The following is a 23,610-nucleotide window of genomic DNA, read 5'->3' on the forward strand; positions in this document are numbered from 1 at the left end:
CTGGAAAGGATGATTCGGTATAGTTTTATTTGACGAGCCAAATCGTCCCGTCCAGGAATACTCTGTAAAATGTGAGTTCTGTGCTAGAATAATGTTTCTCCACTTTGACACTATTAATATTTTGGGTTAGATAGTTACGTGTTGTGGAGCTCGCCTTATGAATTATGGAGTATTTAACGGCATGCCTCATCTGTATGCACTGGATGCCGGTGCATACCCTCCTCCTCTTGTGGAAGGAGCACAATTTCTGTAGAAAACATTATCTCACAATTGTGTTTTCATTTCTGTTCTCATTTTGGGAAAATACCATTGAAGATTTGCTGGAAGAAGACAGAAATACATGCTCCCTAAGAGACAATTCTCTACATACCTTGATTATTTTAATTTTTATTTATTCATGTAAACAAAAATGGTTCTTCTGTGTCATGGGAAGTAGCCTTGATTCTCTGGCGGGAAATTTGTTTTCTCTGTGCAGTAACTTCCCTGATTATCTCTGAATCTGTGATAAGGAATTTTCTACATATAAAGCTATGCCTATGCTAGTACTACAGGGAATTAAAAAACGATGTCCAGGATGCTCGTATCAGCACTGTTGAGAGGGATGGTAGCTCTAGACTTCTCATTAAACATGAACCACAGTGCAAACAAGTGGCTGTCCAAGGTGATTCCAACAGAGAATTTATTTTTGAGAAACTGCTGCAATAGGGTCGGGTCTAACATAAACACTCTCAAGTTGTTCAGAGAAAGGCTTGCATCCAAATGAGGAAACCCTGGTGCTTGATATGCATAATCAAACAGCTACAAAGATAATTATACGTATTCCTAAAACATACCATTGTCCTGTTGTTAAACTCCCTTTTCTTCATGTTTCCATAAGAAAATAGTAATTATAATTTCCTTAGTGGTGCTCCTAATAGATCTTGACTACCTCAATTTTGACAGAAATGTGTGAATAATTTGAATTCTTATAATTACAGAATTTAAGTAGTTTAAAGATTTAAGGCACAGTCCACAGGGGTGAAATAAATGAGATTACACAGTTTATTAACTCTTTTATTTCTAGGATAGGTTTTTTTTCCTATTTGGAGTAACAAAGGTCTTCTTTCTCCCTCATGAGCTGATTAAAACTTACCAAAAATAGAAATGAATATGTTTATCTCTTATTTATAGACAAACGTAACAAATATGAGTTCCTTGTTGAATAAATGATTTTTATCAAGAAAAGCATGCATACGCTCGAGGAATATATGGAAACACAATCTCCACCATGATCAATTTTTTTCCCATGTGAAAAATGATCCAGTCTTAGAGATCTCACTAAATTTTCTCTCCAACCACATAAATCAGGCAGAGATGGATGTTTAACATTTTGATAGAAATGATACAAGCCTGGGGAGATAGCTCAGCAGCAGTGTCTGCCTGGCAAGTGCAATCTCCTGGGTTTGATTCCCGGTAACACACACACACACACACACACACACACACACACACAAATGGAAATGATACAAACTGAACAAGTAACAGAGTTCACATGGGTGTCTATGTTTGAATAAAGAAGTAATTTTTTATTCTGTTTAAAATAAAAAAGAAATAAAAAATAAGTAACGTACGGCAGATACGAACATAGTTATTTAATAGCATTATGTATACCAGGTCTTCAGGGATTTAAGTAGAAGCATAATACACTTAAGTGAAAAATATGTTGGAAAGAGCAGTGACCATGCTTTAAAGGAGAATGAAGCAAATGACATGAGATGTGGAAACTGGATTCGACCATGAACAGGAAAATATAGGAGAGTTTTCCTTGCGTAAGAGTGAGCACAGCAAACATCTTCATTTACAGGACTGTCATGTGGTCTTCCCTGATAAATTATTTTCTAGGAATTCAAAGGTGAGGGATAGTATTAGGGTACAGCTTTGCTTGCAGCACAAGTAAAACGATTGAAGGAAACAACTGCTTAAAGCACTTACAAGAAATGTTGGAATTCAGCCTTTGGGTGGGTAACCAGAAAATTCTATGTAACCGTTAGTTGCAGTAATCTTAAAATCACAGGAAAGCCTGCACTCTTCCTGCTTCACCTTGTTTGTTTTAAGCTACTGTTAATTTGCTGAAATACTTCCCAGCTGATTTATGCTATGTCCTTATATGTGGCTCTACAATCTATGCTATATATGTGTGTGGTTGCCATGGCTATTGTAGACTTTAGATTCTGAAAATATGGATTATGAACTGGATGAATAAATGGAACTGGCAAAAATAGGTGAATTGAGATATTGGATTCTTTATTTTATGTTCCTGAACTTTCACAATGCTTGTATTTATTACAGTTTTAGCTTATATTAAATTTATTATTATTAACATGATTTTTACTGTTTTCACTTAAAGAGTATAATTTTAAGGCTCAAGTGGACTCTTTTTATTCTAACTTCCTCCTACCAGAACTGGTATGTAATTTTATTTCTTGAACTCAGTTTGCTTTCGACCTGTGTCAGTTCTTTAAAATAGCACCGGCAACATTATCCTTTGTCATGTACATGAATACTTTATTTTTGTAACATTTCTGCATGGAAAACCCTAACTGACCACTTCTGAGCCATTATCTCCTATGAGCAGCATTCATGAAACTAATCAAATTTCTGAAGATAACAGTATATTCCATATCTTTACCTGAGAAGCCATGACTACAACAGGAAGGATACACAAAGTATTTTTGAAAATAATTAACAGCAAGGTGTCCAGCAGCTGTTCTGGTATAGTAGAAGTGCTGGTAAATAAATAGCAAGGAGCAATTTTTACACTTGATCTTAGCCAAAAGGCCGAGAAGCGATAAGGAGCAATTTTTAAATATAAACGATATGTCTGCAACCAATAAAGCTGGTGAAAATCAGAAAGAGACTCCAGGAACATCCCAATATTGTTTGCCTTTTAACCAGTAAGAGCGTAGGAATCCTTCTGTGAACCATAGAAATAATAAATGCTGAGCCCATTGGAACATAATCTCAATCAGCAAGATGCCACTGCTTTCCAGATTTCCTCACAGGTCCCGCTAATTCCATGCCAAAACTAGCAGTGGAGTTCTTCCCTCTAATCTCCCCTAATGCCTTACTCGATTATTGTCACTGATCTCCTGTCATGCACTGTCCCTTCGGAATCTGCGTCTCTTAACTGAGTATGCCAAAGGAGGCTGCAATCTGCAGGGCATAGTCTAGGACCACAAACTACCTCGTTCCATCTGAAAAGACAGAAAAGAAAAACAGAAGCAACGAGAACCCTCAAAGTTTCTCTAGCAACCCCTTCATCTACTGGAGTACTGACTGGAAGCAGGCAAGGAGGGATATGAGGGATCTGGACAATTTCTCTAGCTGACTGTCTCAGGAGAGCGGATCAGGAGTATTCCAGTAAACCACAGGATGGTGTCACTTCTGCCTCGGCTTTACATTATTCTATGGTAAGATATTTTTTCTGAATTTTCCCTTTATCTCAGAGGAGAGAAAAGCATACATCCGTGGGATAACTTTTGTATCAAATTATAACAGAAGCCAGTGGCAGTAGAAGATGTATTTACGTTGAAGTGGACTGGGGTCTCCTACACAAAATTTCTCTGAGGCCAGAGTGAGAATCATAGATTCACTCTCTCTACCTCCAGGTTAGAAAATACCCTGGCACAACTTGAAGATGAAGGCAATTTCTACTCAGAAAATGTTAGTCGGATCCTGGACAACTTGCTTGAAGGCTATGACAATCGGCTGCGGCCAGGATTTGGAGGTAAGAAGGAGTATTGTTCCTAGACCCAATAACTGTGCCTTCCTCATCCCTTACTGGCTTCCAAGAGCCAGAAGCTTAGAAAGCAGGTAGTTTTTCAGAATGACAAGGTGTAAGGGTACCGGAGAAAGGCCGTACTTGCATCCAGTTTTTGTCCTTTTCTCAAATGGCAACCTTCTGCACATTATTGAACACTCTGATCCTCAGTACCTTGGTGGGCATATGGATGTGCTTTTCTCATAGGTTAGGGGGAGTGCAAAATGAAGTTCTCCATGTAAAATTCTTTTCTTAGTGTTTGCCTTATGAAACATATAGACAGAGAAAGATAGATAGATATAGATATATACATAGATATAGATCTTACTTGATTTCTTAATTTCCTCCCAATTTCACTATAATACATGCAAAATTAGGCAACCTATATAGTTTTCAGAATTGAAAGACCCAAAAACTCCCACGGCTGGAGTATATTGCCCTGGTTGCAGATTCTAGCTGTGCGCACGGGCTCTGTGGTGTTTTCTGGGCACCCTTCTCATCACTGGTGGTGATCACCCCAACTCTCTGGACTAATTTCAGGTGCTGTCACCGAAGTCAAAACAGATATTTATGTGACCAGTTTTGGGCCTGTGTCAGATGTGGAGATGGTGAGTAACTTCGGCGTGAGAGGGATATTTTTATTTAAGAGAGGAGAGCTGAGTCCCAGTACTAATGAAAATGGGTATTGCCACCGTGCTTGGCTTCAGATTCATGATGCAATATGTGTATTCATGCTGGGAGGTCATGGCCAGTAGAGAAGATTACTACTGGCTGAATGTCTTTCATTTTTCATGAAGGGTTCTGCTTGAACATTTTAAGCTGAGGGACTTTTTAAGATTACATCCTCTTCATTTACATATCACGTGGGGATTCCCACAAAGGTAAGAATTTCTCCTTCCTGAAATCTTAGTAAATTTGTAGGAAAGGGAAAAAAAATGGTTCTATGCCATATTGTATCTATGAAATTTAAAATATATTTGTCTTTTGTAGAACATAATTATCAGTACATTTTACTAAAGTCATAAAGGAGTACTTGGAAAGGTTCATGCATTTCACCTTTTACATTGCGGATAGACCAGTGGGTGTTCTGAGGACTCTGTTCCAGCTACAGATGGCTGTAGGATTCGTAAGAGGGTATTTATAGTAAGTGGCAATGAAAACCTGAGCTAGAACAAAGTGTATCCTGATATTCCCTCGCAGTTGTCAGGTAACATTACCCTGAAATGAAATATCAATACAAATGTGTAAATACAGAAAATGATCTTTAAAGAAGTGTGTCATTAATTTTTATTTAGGGAAATGAAATTCTAGATAAACAACTATTGGAGACTTTTTCATCTTTTTCTTTTGAGTTGATAAGTAGAAAAGGAAGGAAGGAATAAAAGCAAGGAAACAAGGTAGGGAGAAGAAAGAAAGGAAGCAAACAAGGGAGATGGAAAGGACAGGCTTTGTCACTAGACAAATATCTTAAAACTTGAAGAGAAAGACAGCATAGCTCCAAGTCCCAATAACTGTTTAGCATCAGATGTTTCATTCAAATACTGATTTACCCCAACTATTAAAAAAAACACCTTCTACTATATTATTTAACTCCATATATATTGGGGATTTTGTGTCATGCCTGTGTTTCTTTCTAAAGTTTGCTTATAAGAGAAAACCCTAATACAGTTTAGATCATTATTCTATAGGTATATTCCCTAATAAATTATGTTTAAAATATAATTAGAACTTGTAGTAATAAATAATGAAAAAGAATTAATAAAGTAGGCTAGATAGTTATTGTCAATGCTTTGTTATAATGTTATAATTTATCATTGACTTCTGCTATAAGCCTCGTAACATTTTTAACATTATTTCGTATAATCCAAAACTAAAAATCATAATTTTGATAGGCATGCTTAAGTGACACTTAGCCTAATCATGGTAACATTTGCTTTTTCATTGTCTGATAATAATATACAACAATTATGACATATGGCCATAATGTGCTAATTAATAGAATTTATCTGCTCTTAGAATAGATAAATTTTACTGAAATAAATTGTACTGAATAGCACTGTAACGCTCTGAGACTCAGTGAAGGTGCTAAGAAGAATGGTTAGACTATCTAATGCTAGCAAAGCAGCATGAACCCCAGACAACAGTTTTTTTATGCATTATTCTTGTAAATTAAGAAGGATAATGCAGGTACATAGATACCGGCTAGACAGATACAGAAGAACACTAAACAGAGTCATGATGGGAGAAAGAGGTTCATATAGTGCCATCTTTCATAATCATATTACAAACTTTTCAATTTGGAGAAAAATGATTCACCAAAAGCATTACTTGACTATAAATCATTTGAGTATAATCATGAACCATATGTTGAGTATGAAATTACTACTTCCTTATTATTAAATTATTATTTAGATTAACTGGAGAAGTTACAGCCACAGAAGGTTCATTTATTGCTTAAACTTTTGAATTGGCTGTATTCGCTAGTGAATGGACTTCTTTTTATCAAACATTTCTCCAGCCTGTGTGAGGGTTTGATTTTTCCTTAGGAGTACACAATGGATGTTTTCTTCCGTCAGACTTGGACTGATGAAAGATTGAAGTTTGTGGGGCCAACTGAGATTCTGAGTTTAAATAATCTGATGGTCAGTAAAATCTGGACACCTGACACTTTTTTCAGAAATGGTAAAAAGTCAATTGCTCACAACATGACAACCCCTAACAAACTCTTCAGGATAATGCAGAATGGAACAATTCTATACACCATGAGGTGAGGTTTCTCCAATTCTGTTTTCTCTGGCCCAGAAATTTGACCCCTGTGCTAACTCATAACCATTTGTTTCAATGTCCCTAGGCTGACCATCAATGCTGACTGTCCCATGAGACTGGTCAACTTTCCTATGGATGGACATGCTTGTCCACTCAAGTTTGGGAGTTGTAAGTGACAAAAAACCTCTGCGAGCCAAAGAATGGATTCAAAACATGTTATTATTTGGTTTTATAGGCTGAAAAAAAAGATAAATATTACTATGACACTTTCATTCTGATTCCAGGAATATACTTACTTTCAGTATCAGAGAGGTTTTCATCTCTGTGATTAAGGAAAATCATAAAGAGAATTTGTGCTGCAAATCTTTTTTCTGTAAACAACACTTGATGTTTTTATGAAAACAGACAACTAACCATATTCACTGCTATGTTTGTTACAAAACTTCAGATGCTTACCCCAAAAGTGAAATCATATATACATGGAAAAAAGGACCACTTTACTCAGTGGAAGTCCCAGAAGAATCTTCCAGCCTCCTGCAGTATGATCTGCTTGGACAGACAGTATCGAGTGAGACAATTAAATCTAACACAGGTAAGGATCTGACCAATTCCTACAAGGTGACTCCAGTGTACATGTTCAAAATAGCTATTTATTTCTCCTCCACATTAGTCATTCTTAGCTAATTGCTCTTTGATATGGCACATACACCTAACTCAAACTGGTTTTGCAACTAGGTGCAAATAAAGATTTGTGTAACCCTGGAATATGTTGTTTTGTGCGAAAACACAACTGAAAACAGTGAACTGATAGCCTTCTGGCTCTATCAGCTGCTTATTAAGTAACCTTGTCATATATTGAAAAATGCCTTTGCTTGTTATCTTCCAGTCCAAGCTACTTTAAAACCTTGCAAGATTTATGTGTACCTGCATTCTTTTTGCAGACTGTCAACGGCAATATTGATATACATGTTTTCCAACAGGTGAATACGTAATAATGACAGTTTATTTCCACTTGCAAAGGAAGATGGGCTACTTTATGATCCAGATATATACTCCATGCATCATGACAGTCATTCTTTCTCAGGTGTCTTTCTGGATTAATAAGGAGTCAGTCCCAGCAAGAACTGTCTTTGGTATGCCTCACTCTGTGGTCTAGTTCTCTTATCTATTCCTTGCTTATGGATTTTGTGTAAACATTCACACCAGTGCGTTTTTCAATCCACAAAGGAAACAGACTTCAATGTCATTCAGACATACATATTATGTAAAATCACTCTCATTCCAGTACAAGTTGCATGGAAAATAATGAACAAAAAGTCCCAACAACAATTCTGGCCAGTATCCTAAAGCTTCACTTGACCTAGTTAACAGTATTTTACATTGATTTGCATTTTTCATAATGAAAGAAAAGTGGAAAGGTAAAAATTGATGTGTCAGTTGAGGCAAACAAAAGCAAAATATTTGATTCATATATATGTAAATAATACCTCTTTCATTAGTATGAATCATATAAAATGTTCATTTTTGTCAATCTAAAAATAGTTAAATAGCACCAATTTCCTATGGCTCAACTTAAATATTTAGTGCCATTTATGACACATAAAATACTCATGTTACTGAAGCAATACAAATTAAGACAAAGATGTAACTGACTATGTTATCAGCAACAAAATCTGTGTTTTTTGGATTTTCATGATTATAAATCCTAAGTATATAGGAAAGATCTGAGTTGAACTGAAATCTCAGGTAAATCCTGATTTGGTAAATTTACTATATTAGAAGACATTTCTTTTTGCAAATATAGAGAATGTCTGCATAATGATGTTGACCACCAATGTTGTACATCTCCTAAATGTTCAAATTCCCCAAGTCCATATTTACACAGGAAAATTGCCCACAGATTAGTGATGAAATTTATTTTCTCATGGGTAAATACTTCACCATAAAACTAGGCTAATTAAAAAGAAAACTACAGTAACCTAATTTTATATTAATATTCACACCAGATAGACTTCTCAATTGTAATGAAAGATTATTCCTCATGAAATACCTTCTCCTCATGAAAATTGATCATAAATTCTAGATGCGTTTTTGAGCAGCAAATAAACAGAACTATTCAGGACTCATATTGTACAAAAGTCAACCTAATTCAGTTCAACAAACAATTTCTTTGAGCAATACATCATATAGTTCACTGCATTAACTTTGAATGATAGAAACATAATAATACTTATGATGATTATGAACCATTATAATGCAATACAACAAAAATTACTGATCTGTGGCAGAATATTTAATCCTCCCTAGCAACACATTTTCATTTGCTCCTGTTATTGGATTTTCTATATTAATACTGTATGTCTCATTCCTTCTAATTTTAGGGATCACCACTGTTTTAACCATGACCACCCTAAGCATCAGTGCCCGGCACTCCTTGCCCAAGGTGTCGTATGCAACCGCCATGGATTGGTTCATAGCTGTGTGCTTTGCTTTCGTCTTTTCTGCTCTCATTGAATTTGCAGCTGTCAACTACTTCACCAATCTTCAGACAGAGAGGGCCAAGAGGAAGGCACAGCTTGCAGCCACAACCCCAGCATCAATATCAAAGGCGACTGAACCCTTGGAAGCTGAGATTGTTGTGGTAATTGTTTTCTTTTTTAATCTTGTCCACCAGATAGAAAAAGCAGTCCAACGAGCCACTGCAAAGAAATAAACAGTCGAAAATAATATTAATTGAACACAAGTTATATAACTGTAGTTCCAAGAGCAACACCAGTTTTTGCTTCCAACTCCACAGAAAAGGACCAAGGAACAACCCTTCATATATTTTTCCTTTAAACTTGTAGCATGATTCTTTCATCATTCTTGCTTGTACAGGCAGATTCTAGGTTCTCAAAGGAGATTAGAAAGTTCTGCTTAGCTGTTAGATGTTTCCTTTGAACAGGTTTCCTTACACCAGTGAGAGAGAATAAAGTTTAAAATAAAGTTCATAATGAGGCTTCAGGGTCTAAAGGAAGAAAACAGGGATGCCCATGGAATGAAGAGTTCTTTGTTAGAAATCTGCTTGCTGTCTTATTTCAGGAGGGCAAGAGATGAACAGTAATAGAAGCTCTAAATTTTGAATCACAATCCAAATATTTGGTTAATTTTAAAACATTCTAACATAGATGTCTGTTTAATAAATGAATATGCCTCAGTAAGTTTATGTTCAAAGGTTTATAATCTGTGATAAATGCTCATAGATTTATGGTAAATTTATGAGCCAAGCCATGGTCCCCAAAAGTTTTTGAACAAGGAAAAAATAGTTACATTAATATATAAAGGGCTGTAAGTTTCATATATGTATAAATTCTCACAGCATTTAGAATAAGCATACTTTTTAAAACAAATTGCAAAACTGATTATAAGTATAAATTTTTATTTTAATACAAGTCACAAAGAGTAGCTCTTAGAGAAAGGGGGTTGCTACTCTGAAAAGCTGAATAGGAAACACTGAACTGGAAATTTTCTTTAACTGATCAACTGTAGCTAACATTTCAAAATCTTAAAACTATACACATCTTAGTAGTCATTGGTTTAATTTCATGATAAAAAATATAACGCTATGTACATTTTACTTTCCCAAATGTGAGAAATTTATTGGCTAACAGGAGCTTATTTAACTATATACATTTGCTCCAAGAGATAAAAAAGGTCCTTCTCATAATAAGTGGAGACATAAGTAGAGATTTTTAAATTAGACACTGTTGCAAAGGGAAAGAAAATATTTGCCATCCAGTTATTCATTTTAAATATCTTCTTTACAAATGGAGAAATAGTTTCAGAAACAAATGCTAGTTACCAATCTGCAGAAAACATAGGAACTGCTTCTAAAGTTTCTACAGGTAGATGTAGATGATATCTACATTACAGAGACTGAGGGTATCCCCACCCCAACATGTTCTCAGGGACTCAAATGCACCAGAGTACCTATCACTGGGAAAAACATTTTTAAAACATACGTGAATTCATCCCTCCAGTTCTCCATTTGATTTAGTGATACTTTCCTCCTATTTGTTTATGTTTTAAAAGTTCACAAAGATATCTATATTGTGACAAAAATATGCTAGTTTAAAAACTTAGTCTGAGAAATTTAAAAGCCATTTTTTAGGAAAAATAAATTTTACACCTTTTTGAGCGTTATTGTTTTTTTCAAAACAAGGAATTTTGCTTTAAGTAATCTGCATGTACATAAGCATGTAATTTACATATTATGAAAGAGTCATAGAGCAACTATCCCTTTAGGTCATTATTTTAAGGGTGTAATTTATTAATAGGATAGAATTTAAGAGCTCAGGTCTTCATATAAAATAGATCCTTTGAGTGGCTGTGTAAAAACTTGCACTTAAATCATCCTGAAGTACATTTATTTATAAATTATCTTTTTTCCTTATGAAAAATTATATTTCTAAACCTACCTCCACTGATAATATTTTAAAACATTGACTAGAATTTTTTTTCTAAGAGTCTAAAGTACAAAAATTAGAAATGAAAATAACCAAACAACGGAAACCTTGAAGATATCAAAAATAAATATAGTTGGTAGGAAATTTATATTTTTTTTATTTATGTCAAAACTTGGCAAGTTGCCTTATATAATGTAGAGGAACAAACATAAATTACACATTTGCAGTGTGTGTTATGCAAATTGCAAGGTCATTTTTTTTCTTGCAAATATCATGACATTTGAAAATGCCTATTCAGTTGTAATCAAAACATTTGAATGAGTTGGACATTGAAGTAGCAAACTACTGTGGAGAAATTGAGATGAAATTATGTGCTTGGGTACATCACGTGATTCTAAGCTCTATATTTTAAAATGTTCACTGCTTTTTCACAGAAAGTTATTTAGAATTTGTGTAAGTAAAAGGTTTATTACTTTTTACCATTGACCTTGAAATTTATATAACAATGACAAATAAATTCAAGTATTTAAAATCTGTGACTCAAACTCAGCAGATACCTTAAAGCTAAACTCTGCGATGGGCTGTGTAGACTAATCAGCTTTCAGTTTCTGAAGTGTGTGGAACTGGAGAAAGAACTTATTTTAGGCTTTGAGAAAAAATTGTTAGCAGCCTCTCTCTAGTTTCCTTACTGTTTTCATGTACTACTTTATCTTGACACTAGAATCATTCCTGTTGTATGGTTTCAGAGCCTCCCAAGTGCCTGGAGCATACCTATAGTGCATTGGACCAAGTTTAGTCCTTGTCCTTTTTTCATAGCTCGTTAGTTTCCTTGGAAGTTTTTCTTTTCTTTTTTTTTTTTTCTTTATCTTTTTGAGACAGGGTCTCACTATGCAGTTAGGCTGGCTTTGAACTTACTTTGTAGCCCAGGCTGGCCTCAAACTTGCAGCAATCCTCTTGCCTCAGCCTCCTGAGTGTTGAGATTACAGGCATGTGCTACAATGCCCAGCTTCCTTGGATTACTGTGTTCCTAAGAGTGACTCCTTCACACCTCATCAATACTTCCCTGAGTACTGTTACTACTCCTAATACGGCATGTTTTCTTCATAAGGAGTGTTCTTTTTAATGATCTACATACAAAATTGACCAAAATTTCATTAGTCAGGACAAGAGTTATATTTATACTGATTACACTGTTTATTCATTTTCTTTTTTTTTTTTTTTGAAGTCTGGCCCTCATTTGCATTTACATGTTTATTGAATTATGCATGCCATAAGTACTTGTTTAGTGCTCTTGTAGTGCAGCAGAATGATAAGGGTCATTCCCTGATGAAGCTTCTTGTCTACCAGAAAGAAACTCAACAAGGGAAGGGAAAAGTCACTGACTTCATAATATAGGCTATGGCTAGATATGTAGGGTAGGATGAAGAAGAGCCATATAAAGGTGTCTCCATGTGGAGGATTTTGAAGGCATCTCCATTTCTGCAGAAGCAATGTTTACATTGAGAACAGAAAGATAAGCCTGACCCTGAACTGGGAGCCAATTGCTAGAAACTTAAGTGCAGAGGGAAAAGTAAGACAATGTCCTTCATGCCCTTCCTTTTAGAGTGAGGATTTGTGCCAGGGTAATTCCATGCTCCACTCACCTCTGTAGAGAGATGTGATGGATAGAATGTTGAAAGACTGTTTCCTGTTCCATGTTTTGTCAAGATTTCTTTTGACTACCGTAATTGTCCACTGAAATTAAAGGTTAAATTAAAACAGCCAGAGTCTCTATGTACCAGAAAGATCATGGTAGCCTATGCTGCTGTGGGACTGACAAAGAGAATGAGGTGAATTAGACAAGGGGTACAGCTGGGTAGATGTTTCTCCACATATTTTATCAAATCTCCATGCAATACTCTATTCCGCACCTTCCAAACAATAGTCTGGTCTTCTCTAGAACCACTGATGCCAATAAGATGCTTCTCTGTAGAAATTCGGAAGTCATCTCTGTTCTCAATTCTTATCAGCTGCAATATAAATACAGGAAAGCCCAGTAGAGTTCTGATTTTCCCCATAATGATTACAATGAAGGATTTTGAAGCATATAAAATACTAAACATTGTCAAAAACACTTTCTTTCATTTTGGTGTCCCTAATGCTGGCATTATAAGCAGTTACTTTGTCCATTCAGTAACCCAGTTCTGGCTAGAATATTTCAATGAAGAGTCACCTAGTGCCCTGCACTTTTTAAAAAAATATTAGACTGAAAAGTGCTCTAAATGTTTCTCTAATGACTTATCTCTACATCGAATCATTGATTGTCATATTGCTCACTTTGACTCAAAGTACCTTTGCAATATGACATTACTTAAAACAAAGAGGTGCTCTAAAAATACCCAAGACAGGATGGCATTCAGCAGCAGGGGAGCCATGGAAAAATTCAAAACCACAGGCATTCCACTCAAAACAGTGACAGCCCCAAGCTGAGCCCTCATCTGGACTCTGACAAAAGCCTATTTTACCATCAACTGAAGCTGCTGGGCTTATAATAGAGCAGGCGGGTCTAATGTAGACCTGTAGCTTAAATGGCTTGCAAAATTGGCTTTTTGTTAATTTCAGGAATTCAATGTATTCCTTTTTAATTGGCACCCAGTCTTTTCAAGTTGCCAGTTCCCATTGTTGAGTAGCTGATTATCCAATGTAAAAGGTGGCCAGGACTGTTGTATTGCCTTTAGCATATCATATTTGTTGCTGCTTGGAAATTCCCCACCCACCTGCCCAACAACTACTGGGCAGTGGAACAACTGCGCTTGTAGACCACATTCCTACGAGGTGGCTATTTTTCACTTATAGGAGATTTGGCAAGATCTGCAAATATTTCTGGTTGTTATAACTTGGGGTGTAAGATGCTAGTGGTATCTTGCAAGAAGAGGTTTGGATGGCTCAGCATCCCACAATACACTGGACAGTCTTCGACAATAAAGGATTATCCAACTCCAAATGTCAGTAATTCTGAGTTTGATAGATCAAGCCTTAAGGCAGTGGGATGAATAGCATGAGAATTGCTAAGATTATGGTCTTTGGCATCCGAGAACACTTACCACTTATTACCTATATGAGCTTCCTACTACCGCTCCCATTTCCCTTCTAAAAGGAATGTGACATTGAGAATGCTTTCAAATAATAAGTAAAAATATGCATGCAAATGCTTTGTATGGCTTATCAACAGTAAACTTTTTGAAATTATACCTATGGCATAACATAATACTAAAGGATATATTAAAATATAATGTAACATTATTAAAATGTTTTGCTCCCTTCCCATTCCTTCTCCCTCCAAAAATCCCTGGAAAGCATTTAGATTTTCATTGGCTTGTGGACAAGCACTATTTATTAAGAATAAACTATATTTAGTGTACTGAGTAGGCAACATGAAGCACTCAAAGTGAAAATGATATTCCCTCTATCAAAAAGCAGATTTCACATTAGAAAAGGAGATAGAACACAACAGACACTTAGAAGGGAGGATCCGATAATAGTCACTTGAGTTGCCCTAGCTAAGTATGCATAAAAGTCTGTAAGGGCAGGTGTAATTACTGATATCAGGTGGCATGTAAGTTTGCTATCCGAAGCAATGAGGCAAAGGAAAGATGGAGTGTAGTAAGAATGCAAAGAATGTGTACATTACAGACAAAAAATTAGTTGAAAATGTGAGGAAGAATTTATGGGGAAAATATTGATTATCCTTAATTTTGAGGATAAAAACTTCAAGCTTCTGGAGAATAAGAATGTCTGACATCTATGACAGAAATCATACCATAGGTAAGTAGTAGATATGAAACTATAATCTGGGGATTTCTGTTTCTTCTGTTCTATTCTCTTCATTTATGGGTAATAGAGACTGGGGCAGTAAATGAGGAGAGGAATAATCCAATTGAAAGCCTTTAATTCCAGGTAATGTCGTTTTATTTAAATATCCCATGGTACTTGCTTCTGAATGATGTCTTTTCTCTCTAGACCAGGGTATTTGGTAATCCTCATTAAGTTCTTTCTGACAATGCCAAGATTAAGAAACAGTTCCTCCACTCCACATCTCTCTGAGGAAGTAAAACAATGCTCCATATTGTTGTGTTGCACAGTTTTACACTTACTGCCTCATCCCAATAAAGCAGGCATGGCTGCCTCCAATGGAAAAATAATGCAGGTTTCAGGCAGGTAACACATACAATTAAAGATCAACATGAGTATTGAAAGAAATCTTCTCTGGAGGCTTGCCCTCCTTCCACTGGATCAGGATCTTTAGGCATTTTAATAGGGGAAAGCATTTTGATGACCCAAAGGATGAGTGCTGTTTGAAGGATCAAACAGTGACACATCCTGGTCTTTCAGGTAGAGAATATCTTACTAACATACTCAATAGGTAAAAAAATCAAATTAGAGCTAAGAAACATAATAGGAAGGAAGATGGTAATAAGCCTATACTCTCAGAGAAGCAGCATGAAAGGAGATCAACATATCATTACTCTGGTCCAACCTCACACAGGTGAGCCTACAGATGTAGCCCTCAGCTGTCATGAATCTTCAATAAATAGAGTCACTTATCTTCTTCCAGGATGAGCAGACTAAGTCTTCTACTACTTTAAACTCTCTTCTAACTCTAAGACCTATTTATTTAACTATGTCCAGAGTGCCTAGCAAAGTACTAAAGTAATAGGTAAGATATTCCTGGCTTGAAGTTCACCATGGTTATGTCACATTAGGGTTGAATAAACAAATTCACTTTTGCTTTGGGTGCAGAGACAGATTTTACTATAGTGTCTCAAAATGCACTGGGATTGTCTCTTTATGATGATTACTATTATTTAGACAATCAGAAACTTCCAGGGCAAATGACATAGCAAAATTCAGAAGAGAAAACAGAAAGAACAGTTCTTGGGGTTGTTCTTCCTGCAGCCCAAATGTCACCACATCAGCAGGTCATTTTGGTCCTGCAGCTCAGCCTGCACAGGGGAGGTAGGATGTCTCATCTTGTTGCAGCAGGGTTGCTGGCTAAAACCTTGGGAGTCTACCCATGTGAGGAGCATACACTGCCAGGCAGCACAGTAGTGATTTTCCTGCCATGGAAGAAATTAGGCCACTTTGCAAGATCAGAGGTAATGTACATCAAGTGTTTGAAAGTGGTGACCCAGTAAGGGAAACTGGCCTGGAGGAGAGAGATTGTGGGAGGTTGTAGACAAGAAAAGAGAAAAGTCAGAGTGCTCCCTAGACTCCAATAGCATGAAAGGGACCTACATCAGACAGAATCAATTTCTGAACAGGGCTCAATACTTTAGAGTTAAGAGCACGTTGGGATGAAACAAGCATTGCCATTGACTATTGGACTTTACCGCGGCAGTGCGACCACAAACAAAGCGCTTTGCCTCTCTGAAGCCCAGCCGCTGCACTTGTCAACTGATATGTTAGACATCTCTTTCAAGACTAAACTAGATTGTTTTATGGTGTCAGGAGAACAGAAAATCTAATGACATGAGAGTAAGTGCAACAATTCTAAGATTAGTAAATGGATCACTTTGGGGACACAAGACAGAGACAGATTAGTGGAGAAGTTCTGAATGGGAAATACATGGATTTCAACATAAAACTTCTGGGAGAAGAGGTTGATGTCTTTCAAGGCCTAAACAGTCATCTCACTCAATTTAAGGCTCTTTCTATGCTTGGACACTGGCCTATGATATCCATTAGGTCATTTGCTTAAATTTCAACTTCTTTACATTGAAGAATGTATGAATATGAAAACAGAAGCCAATAATGTTTCTAGAAGAATAGTATCAATGAGATGAATTATGGTTTTCTTAACTAATTGTTCATATATTCCAAATTGGAATTAATGCCCCCCCACACCATTTCCCATATCTCTTGCCCAGGGCTTATTCATTACCACGGGATTGCCATGCCTTGGCATCCTGGCTAGTCTTTTCCTGAGACATAGAACGTGCTTAGTATCAGTTAAGGGTGTACTGATTTTTAGGATGTAAGATGGAAGCAAATCATTGTGTAAAAAAACATGTTTTAATCCTTTTTCGGAAAAGTAGCACCATGAAATGCTGTGAAGAGTGTTTTGAGGTTTTACTTTTTATGGTAGGTAGCCAACAAATGTTTGGCACTGTGAAAAAGGCAGTGACTAATTAGCGATCTCTATTCTTTTACTTTCATTGAATATGTGTATCTTTTTTCCACAGCATTCTGATTCCAAGTACCATCTGAAGAAAAGGATCACCTCCCTGACTTTGCCAATCATTCCATCAACTGAGGCCAGCAAAGTTCTCACTAGAGGACCCAACCAACAGTCAACACCCGTCACACCCCCACCGCTCTTGCCTGCCTTTGGGGGCACCAGTAAAATAGACCAGTATTCTCGAATTCTCTTCCCAGTTGCATTTGCAGGATTCAACCTTGTGTACTGGATAGTTTATCTTTCCAAAGATACAATGGAAGTGAGTAGCAGTGTTGGATAGCTTGCAGCCAGGTCGACCTGTACTCCACAAGTTCTCATTTTCTGCATTAAAAATTAGCATTGAGACTAGTGTAGATATAAAATCGAAATTGAAAATCTGTAACTCATAGCTTTGAGTAAGCATGTATGGGACAAAAAGCAGTAATGCTGCCCTTCAAAACTGAGAATGAAAAATGATGAAAAAACCTGATTTTTCTGCACATTAGAGACAATTTAATAAGAGGGTAAGAAGGAATCAAGATAAATTTGCCACTGTTTGCCCATCACAGTTCAATATTTTTAATTGTCACTGTGAATAACATTTAGAAGGCAAATAAAGTGAGAAATGCTAACACTTCCAAATGTTGCCTTAAATGTTTATTTTGGCTTAGTTTCCAGAGAGCAAAATATAAATACGGTCTAAATATTTATCAGTAGGTTTATATGAGCATGTTGGAGACTTTTATGCTAGTAAACAGCTTTCAGTAACATTGTAAAGCTTGTATTGAATTTAGACATTTGTTTTTAACCTTGCTGTGCTCTTTTACCTCAACAAAGTATGGTGTTGTATACATATAAATTATACATAGATCATACATTACATATGCATATGTACATAGCTTTATTTATTCTGTAGTACAGTGTTGTTTGATGTGGCTAAATTCTCCTTTTAAAGTAATATGCTTACTATAATTCCATGAGGTTGTAGACAAACTAAGCAACTTTGAGGAACATTTGTATATTATGATTTTAGTTATCTCTCATGTATTCCCCCTTCCTAAATGTAACAGTAAATAAAGCAACAATAAACATGTTTCTCTGGATCTGTTCTATAAAGCCAGGAAAGAGTTTTCTTAGGTTCTCAAAGATGAACTGTTTATTTCTAGCCCAATATTAGTGTCCCTGGAGACTCTGCGAGGTAGACGATACAAGATAACCAGACTCAGACTCCCAGCTTTGGAAAGACTTGGGCTCATACTGCAAAAGTCCATTTTTCTTTACTCAACCTACCATGAAAAAGGATGAGACTGCTCTTCTCCCTTTCTACTGTGCTAGTTCTGATGCTTCTTTGAACTGTTTCGCTTCTATAAATTTTTACTGGGAAACAAGAAGTAGAAGTAAAAGAAAAAGTGCTATATGGTGCATCCAAATGGATAAATCTTTCAGGAGATACACTTGGGTCTAATACATTGTGCGGATCATCCCTAAGCTCAGAATCCAGAAAGAACTACTGTGGTACTGCTACTCCTGCCACTGTCTCGGGAAATGTGAAAACATCACAGGCGAGCAACTTCACATTTAATTGAAAGAGCCCTGTATTAAGATTGAAGAGACTGAGATCACCATCCAACATCTCTTTTAGGTCCTTATAGAAGTATCTCAATTTTCTTGGAGACTGGCCTCTATTCTCATTTATAGAATGGTGAATCCCATTATATCCCTTCACAGGTCTTTCCATTTTAAAAAGCTTATGTTATTTTTAACTATTTTTTCCTATCTAAATGAATTTCATATAATTATACAATGCTTGCTTATAGTGCTGAGAGTACAATAAAAAATTAAGTGTAGGTGTTCATCATTTTATATACTACATCGCATTTCATCTTCCTTACATTTCCAGAAAGTACACACTGCCATGTTTTTCCTTTAGAAATGAAGAAACCAAGGCACAGAGACAAAGAAACAGGTTTAAAATCCTATAGCACTGAAGTGCTGCAGCTGAGAAGCCTACCCAGGCATGGTGAATTCATAACTCCTCCACTCAGCCTTAATCACACTTGTTCCAATCTAACGTAATCCAACTGCGTGCTCTTGCCCTCTGCAGCATTCTCTCCCCCTTTATTTCATTTCTTGTTATAACTAGCCTGATATTCTCACATCTGCCGTGCCCCTACCTACCACTCATTCTGTATCGACCCACCTACTCTCTCAGCACTCACGAAGGGATGAAACAGACAAATAAAACCACTTAGAATAATTGCTGGCCTCCCCAATGAAATGATCTTTAAAAACATGAAATTTTAAAGTGTCTGACTTGTTCAGAATTCCAGAGAGTGCCATCTTTTCAGAGTATGTGAGAGGACGGGACTATTGGTTCACAAAATAATAGTTTCCCTCATCGAATAATTTAGGCGGAGATGTTAGGTCAGAGGTTTATTTCCTGCTGGGCTTTCTATTCCCTTTATTATCCTTACATGTACTGAATCTTTAATAGTTTGCTAGAATGCTACAGTATTTCTACATCCATATGGTTATATCACTCTGCAAAAGGAAATCTTAGCAGTAGCCTTCCCCAGAACATAATTGGGAAACACCACTTTAGGTACTATTTATACTATTACTCTCTCCTGCACTCTAGTTTAAAAGACAAAGGATGGAGGCTCTTAATGGGGACATGATTTACTCCAGTCCTCAGAGCTATTAGATACCAAATTATGACTTTAAAATAGAAACTATTCTAGATATTACAGTAGAGGGAATTTAAAAGAGAAAGGCTGTTACGTAAACCACATAGATAAGGCACCTGCAAGAAGCAGACACCAAAGGGGAGATAAATTCCACATGATCAGCAGGGTGTGGTGGTGCACACCTGTAATTCCAGCACGCTGGAGGCTGAGGCTGGAGGATCGCTGTGAGTTGGAGGTCAGCCTAGGCTACAAAATGAGTTCATGGCAAGCCTGAACTGCTTAGCCAGGCCCTATCTTGAAAAGACAAAAAAAAAAAAAAAAAAGTTCCACATGATCTAGGCATGTGAACAAAAGGATTTAGAGCTGACTCTGCCATCTGAAGAAAAGGTACCTCCTGGACAGTAACAGTAGCTCAGCATCCCTAACAGGAAAACTCCCAGAGCTGGGAGTCACACTTTAAAGGACAAGGTGGCTCCTGGCTGACTGTAGTAGCCCAGCTCATTAGAGGAGGTGCTTTCCAGGGCTGAGGCTCAGGCCCACAGTTGCTACATTCTCAGGAGCCCAGAAGAGAACTCTTGCACATTTGCGATAAGATGCTTGAAGAAGAGATGTGTTCTGATTTGTGTCTGGTTGTCCCCTCAGAGCCTCATACAGTCATAGGATGGGCTTCTAGAGTTTATGATTGATCCATGATTCAACGCTGGGATTAGGGGTGTGAGTGCTACACTCGCCCAGGGGCAGGTAGTTTGCCTACAATATAAAGGAGGGGAAGAGACTTGCTTTTCTTTCTGTTGTTCGTCCATTTTGCTCTAGCTTCTTTTGCTGTTTTCGGCAGCCATAAACTGTTGCCCTCTGCTGTGTGCCACTCTGCCTTGGAGCCAGCTGAGTATAGACTGAAACCTACACAAACTGTGAGCTAAATACACCTTTCCTTCCTTAATTCTGGGCATCAGGTATTTTGTCTCAGCCATGAAAGAAAAGTAACCAAGACAAGATGTTTGGCTAAAACTGAGAGCCCTGGCAGGAGAGACTGAGGCTGGCTTTGGGAGGGCAAAAACCTGCAGGCTGGAGCAAACTGTGTGGGGGGATAAAAGTGTTACTGAACAGCAAACATGTCAATGAAATGAAACAAATGCCAATCCCTTCCTCTTAACTTCATCTGCCTCTGAAGAGTTTTCTACTGGCAGAAGTGAAAAAAAATGCTCATGGAAGAGAAAAAATAAAACATTATAATTTCAGCCCAGTATCACAAAATAGAATATAGAAGACTGGCTATGAAGCTGACAGATAATTGCTTACCGGCATAAATTATCCCTCTGGTTATTTAGTAGCACATGTATATATATTTCTGTACACATTTATGCTGTTTCACAATAAGTTATGATTCATCTTCACATGAACAATGTTCCTCTTTTTTCCAAAAAAGAAATACATGGAATCTTAACAGTTACTGTATCTCTCTCTAGACAACAACCACAGTTCTGAGTGATGCTATTTATTGTCCTAGTACAGTTATGGTCTCATTTTAAAGATTCAATAGTAAAAATATCCAGTATTTTTAAAAAGTAATTACTATAAAAGAATTAAGGTGAGGGATAGAAGGGGATAAAAAAGATATATGATGTACATGTACCAATTCTCCACGCAACCATTCTGTATTAAAACACGTGCTAACAAAAATTTTAAAAATTAAAAAAGAATTAAGGGGGCAGGAGAAGAGAGGTCAAAAAAGAGATAAGTTAATATAACTAAACATCAATTAAAAATCTATCTGTGTTTGTAAAAGTACAACTATATCTGTACCTATGGAAATGCTGGTATGCAACAAAACAAAATATGCATAGCTATTAGAGTCTCCATTTCTACAATTATTTACATGGCTGTAGTTTGTATTTATAATTTCCTTCTTGTACTATCATTTTCTTTCAGCTAGCACCTTGGTTGGTTTATTTAGGGTTCTTTGTCCAGCAGTTACTGAAGGGTCCTAATCCAGGAATGGGAGCATCTCACTACATTCAGGAAAATGTTTCTACTAGCAGGAAATTCTTAGAAAACCTTGAGGTTCTAAGATTCCCAATCCAATCCAAGTCTACGCAGATTTCATCATACAAGTTTCAGCCTCATTTTCTTTTCTAGCCAATTAATGTCCTGAGTTTCTCTTTAGGGACCGGCAAGCATCAGATTTCAATTCAGGTTGCAAATTGTACAATCAACATAAAATATTCATCTGCTTTCTGAGAGAAGAAATCCTGCAACAAACAAACAAACACAAGAGACACTTGTAATTCTGATATAGGAACTCTTTTTTCTCTATCATCTGTATTGAGAATTAAGTGCTCCAAATGTATTATTTTCTCATCAAAGCAGGCTACCCTATCACAGTTTTGCAGCCATCATAACTTCTATAAGAACGTGTAGAAGATACTTGGTTCTCAGAGAACTTTATTATCCTCAACTAAAAGTGATCATTTTAATTAAATGTGAAGTGATTTCATGCCATGAATTACTAGTGAGTTACTTTCCACTGGCAAAAACATCCTTACTAGATGTGATCAAAAACTATCATGTTTAAATTTTTAAAATTTATTACATTAAAAGATACATTGCCATTATAGTGCCCCTACAAATCTCCTCATTGCTTTCAGCACACTTACTCCATTACTATTGTCACTTTCTGAAGCGGTTCCTGAGTCTCTTTATTTGCACTGTTGCGGTTACCTTGATCTCCTGAATTCATTCAAAACACTTTTGATTTTGATTTTTTGGGAAGAGCCAGAACAGTGCCAGAGTCAATGAATATGGATGATGAGGATACACTGTAATATTTTATAAGCTTGCTTTTCGATTGGATGGAACTCCACAGCTGCATTTACTGTGCTTTTTATCCCACCTCATAAAGATAGTTACAAAAGAAGACATCAAGAACCACTTCAGCAGCTGGGAGGAACGGTGGGACACGTGTGTTGGAGAGAAACAGCATACCTGAGGAGCACTCGTGGCAATGTGTCTTTTACTGCAATTGTCCTTTTCAATTTAAACTTTCACCTTAGAGTCTGATCACACCTCATATTTCAATAGAAACATGATCAAATAAATTCATCTTCCACTACCAAGTATAGTCCAGACAGAAAAATCTAATAATTATTCTTAAGGCCAGGGGGTCAAACAGAAAGGTCCAGGGTTATTTTCTTCAGGAAAGATGCCAAAAGAGCACACAGAAAATGGCAGCACTTGGGTCACGATGAGGCACTATGGGGAAGATAGTGAGATCTTCAGGCTGAAACAACTGCTGCTGCCAGCTAGCGGGGATGCAACGTGGACAGACCTCATACAGAAAGAGTCTTAACATGGACCAAGGAAGTCCGTTTTTCCCTTTCCTCTTGTGTTTTTATTGTCCTATTGTGACTCCTATTCTCAGAATTGAGACAAAGCATTCAAGGGCTGGGGAGATAGATCAGTGACATAAGCGCCGGCCTGGAAGTGCAAGGTTGTGAGTTCGATCTCCGCTACCGCAAAAAAACAAAATAGAAAAAAAAACAAACAAAAAAAATCTAAAACTCTTGAAAAAGAAAAGAGAAAATTGCAGTGTAGCACCCATATTACCAAGTGAAGTACAGAAGAGCAAATCTCTAAGTGAGAGACAATAGCACACACATTGGGACCCCAACTATTCTGGTGTCCAGTTCAAGCCCTGTAAAGTGCTTGTGATGTCTGAAT

At 36.8% G+C, this 23,610-nt stretch overlaps 1 protein-coding gene across 1 annotated transcript; it reads left to right on the forward strand.

The window, feature by feature from the left end:
• Positions 1-3,065: 3,065 nt before the first annotated feature.
• Gabra6 (gamma-aminobutyric acid (GABA) A receptor, alpha 6) lies at positions 3,066-18,293 on the forward strand. Its single transcript, XM_005376274.2, has 9 exons — positions 3,066-3,449; positions 3,648-3,766; positions 4,340-4,407; positions 6,346-6,566; positions 6,651-6,733; positions 7,014-7,157; positions 7,546-7,698; positions 8,947-9,206; positions 17,232-18,293. Exons 1-9 carry the CDS (start codon positions 3,412-3,414, stop codon positions 17,505-17,507), a joined length of 1,362 nt encoding a protein of 453 aa, XP_005376331.1. The 5' UTR covers positions 3,066-3,411; the 3' UTR covers positions 17,508-18,293.
• The last annotated feature ends 5,317 nt before the right edge of the window (positions 18,294-23,610 follow it).

This window comes from Chinchilla lanigera, unplaced genomic scaffold, assembly GCF_000276665.1.
Source record: "Chinchilla lanigera isolate Chin_1 unplaced genomic scaffold, ChiLan1.0 scaffold00007, whole genome shotgun sequence".
Taxonomy (NCBI): Eukaryota; Metazoa; Chordata; class Mammalia; order Rodentia; family Chinchillidae; genus Chinchilla; species Chinchilla lanigera.

What these genes read in the sequence shown, in the direction of transcription:
- Gabra6 (XM_005376274.2), top strand. Translation starts at nt 3,412, where the DNA reads ATGGTGTCACTTCTGCCTCGGCTTTACATTATTCTATG. An exon ending in ACAATTCTATACACCATGAG is followed by an intron (nt 6,567 to 6,650) that starts GTGAGGTTTCTC and finishes CAATGTCCCTAG; the next exon opens with GCTGACCATCAATGCTGACT. An exon ending in TGGAAGCTGAGATTGTTGTG is followed by an intron (nt 9,207 to 17,231) that starts GTAATTGTTTTC and finishes TTTTTTCCACAG; the next exon opens with CATTCTGATTCCAAGTACCA.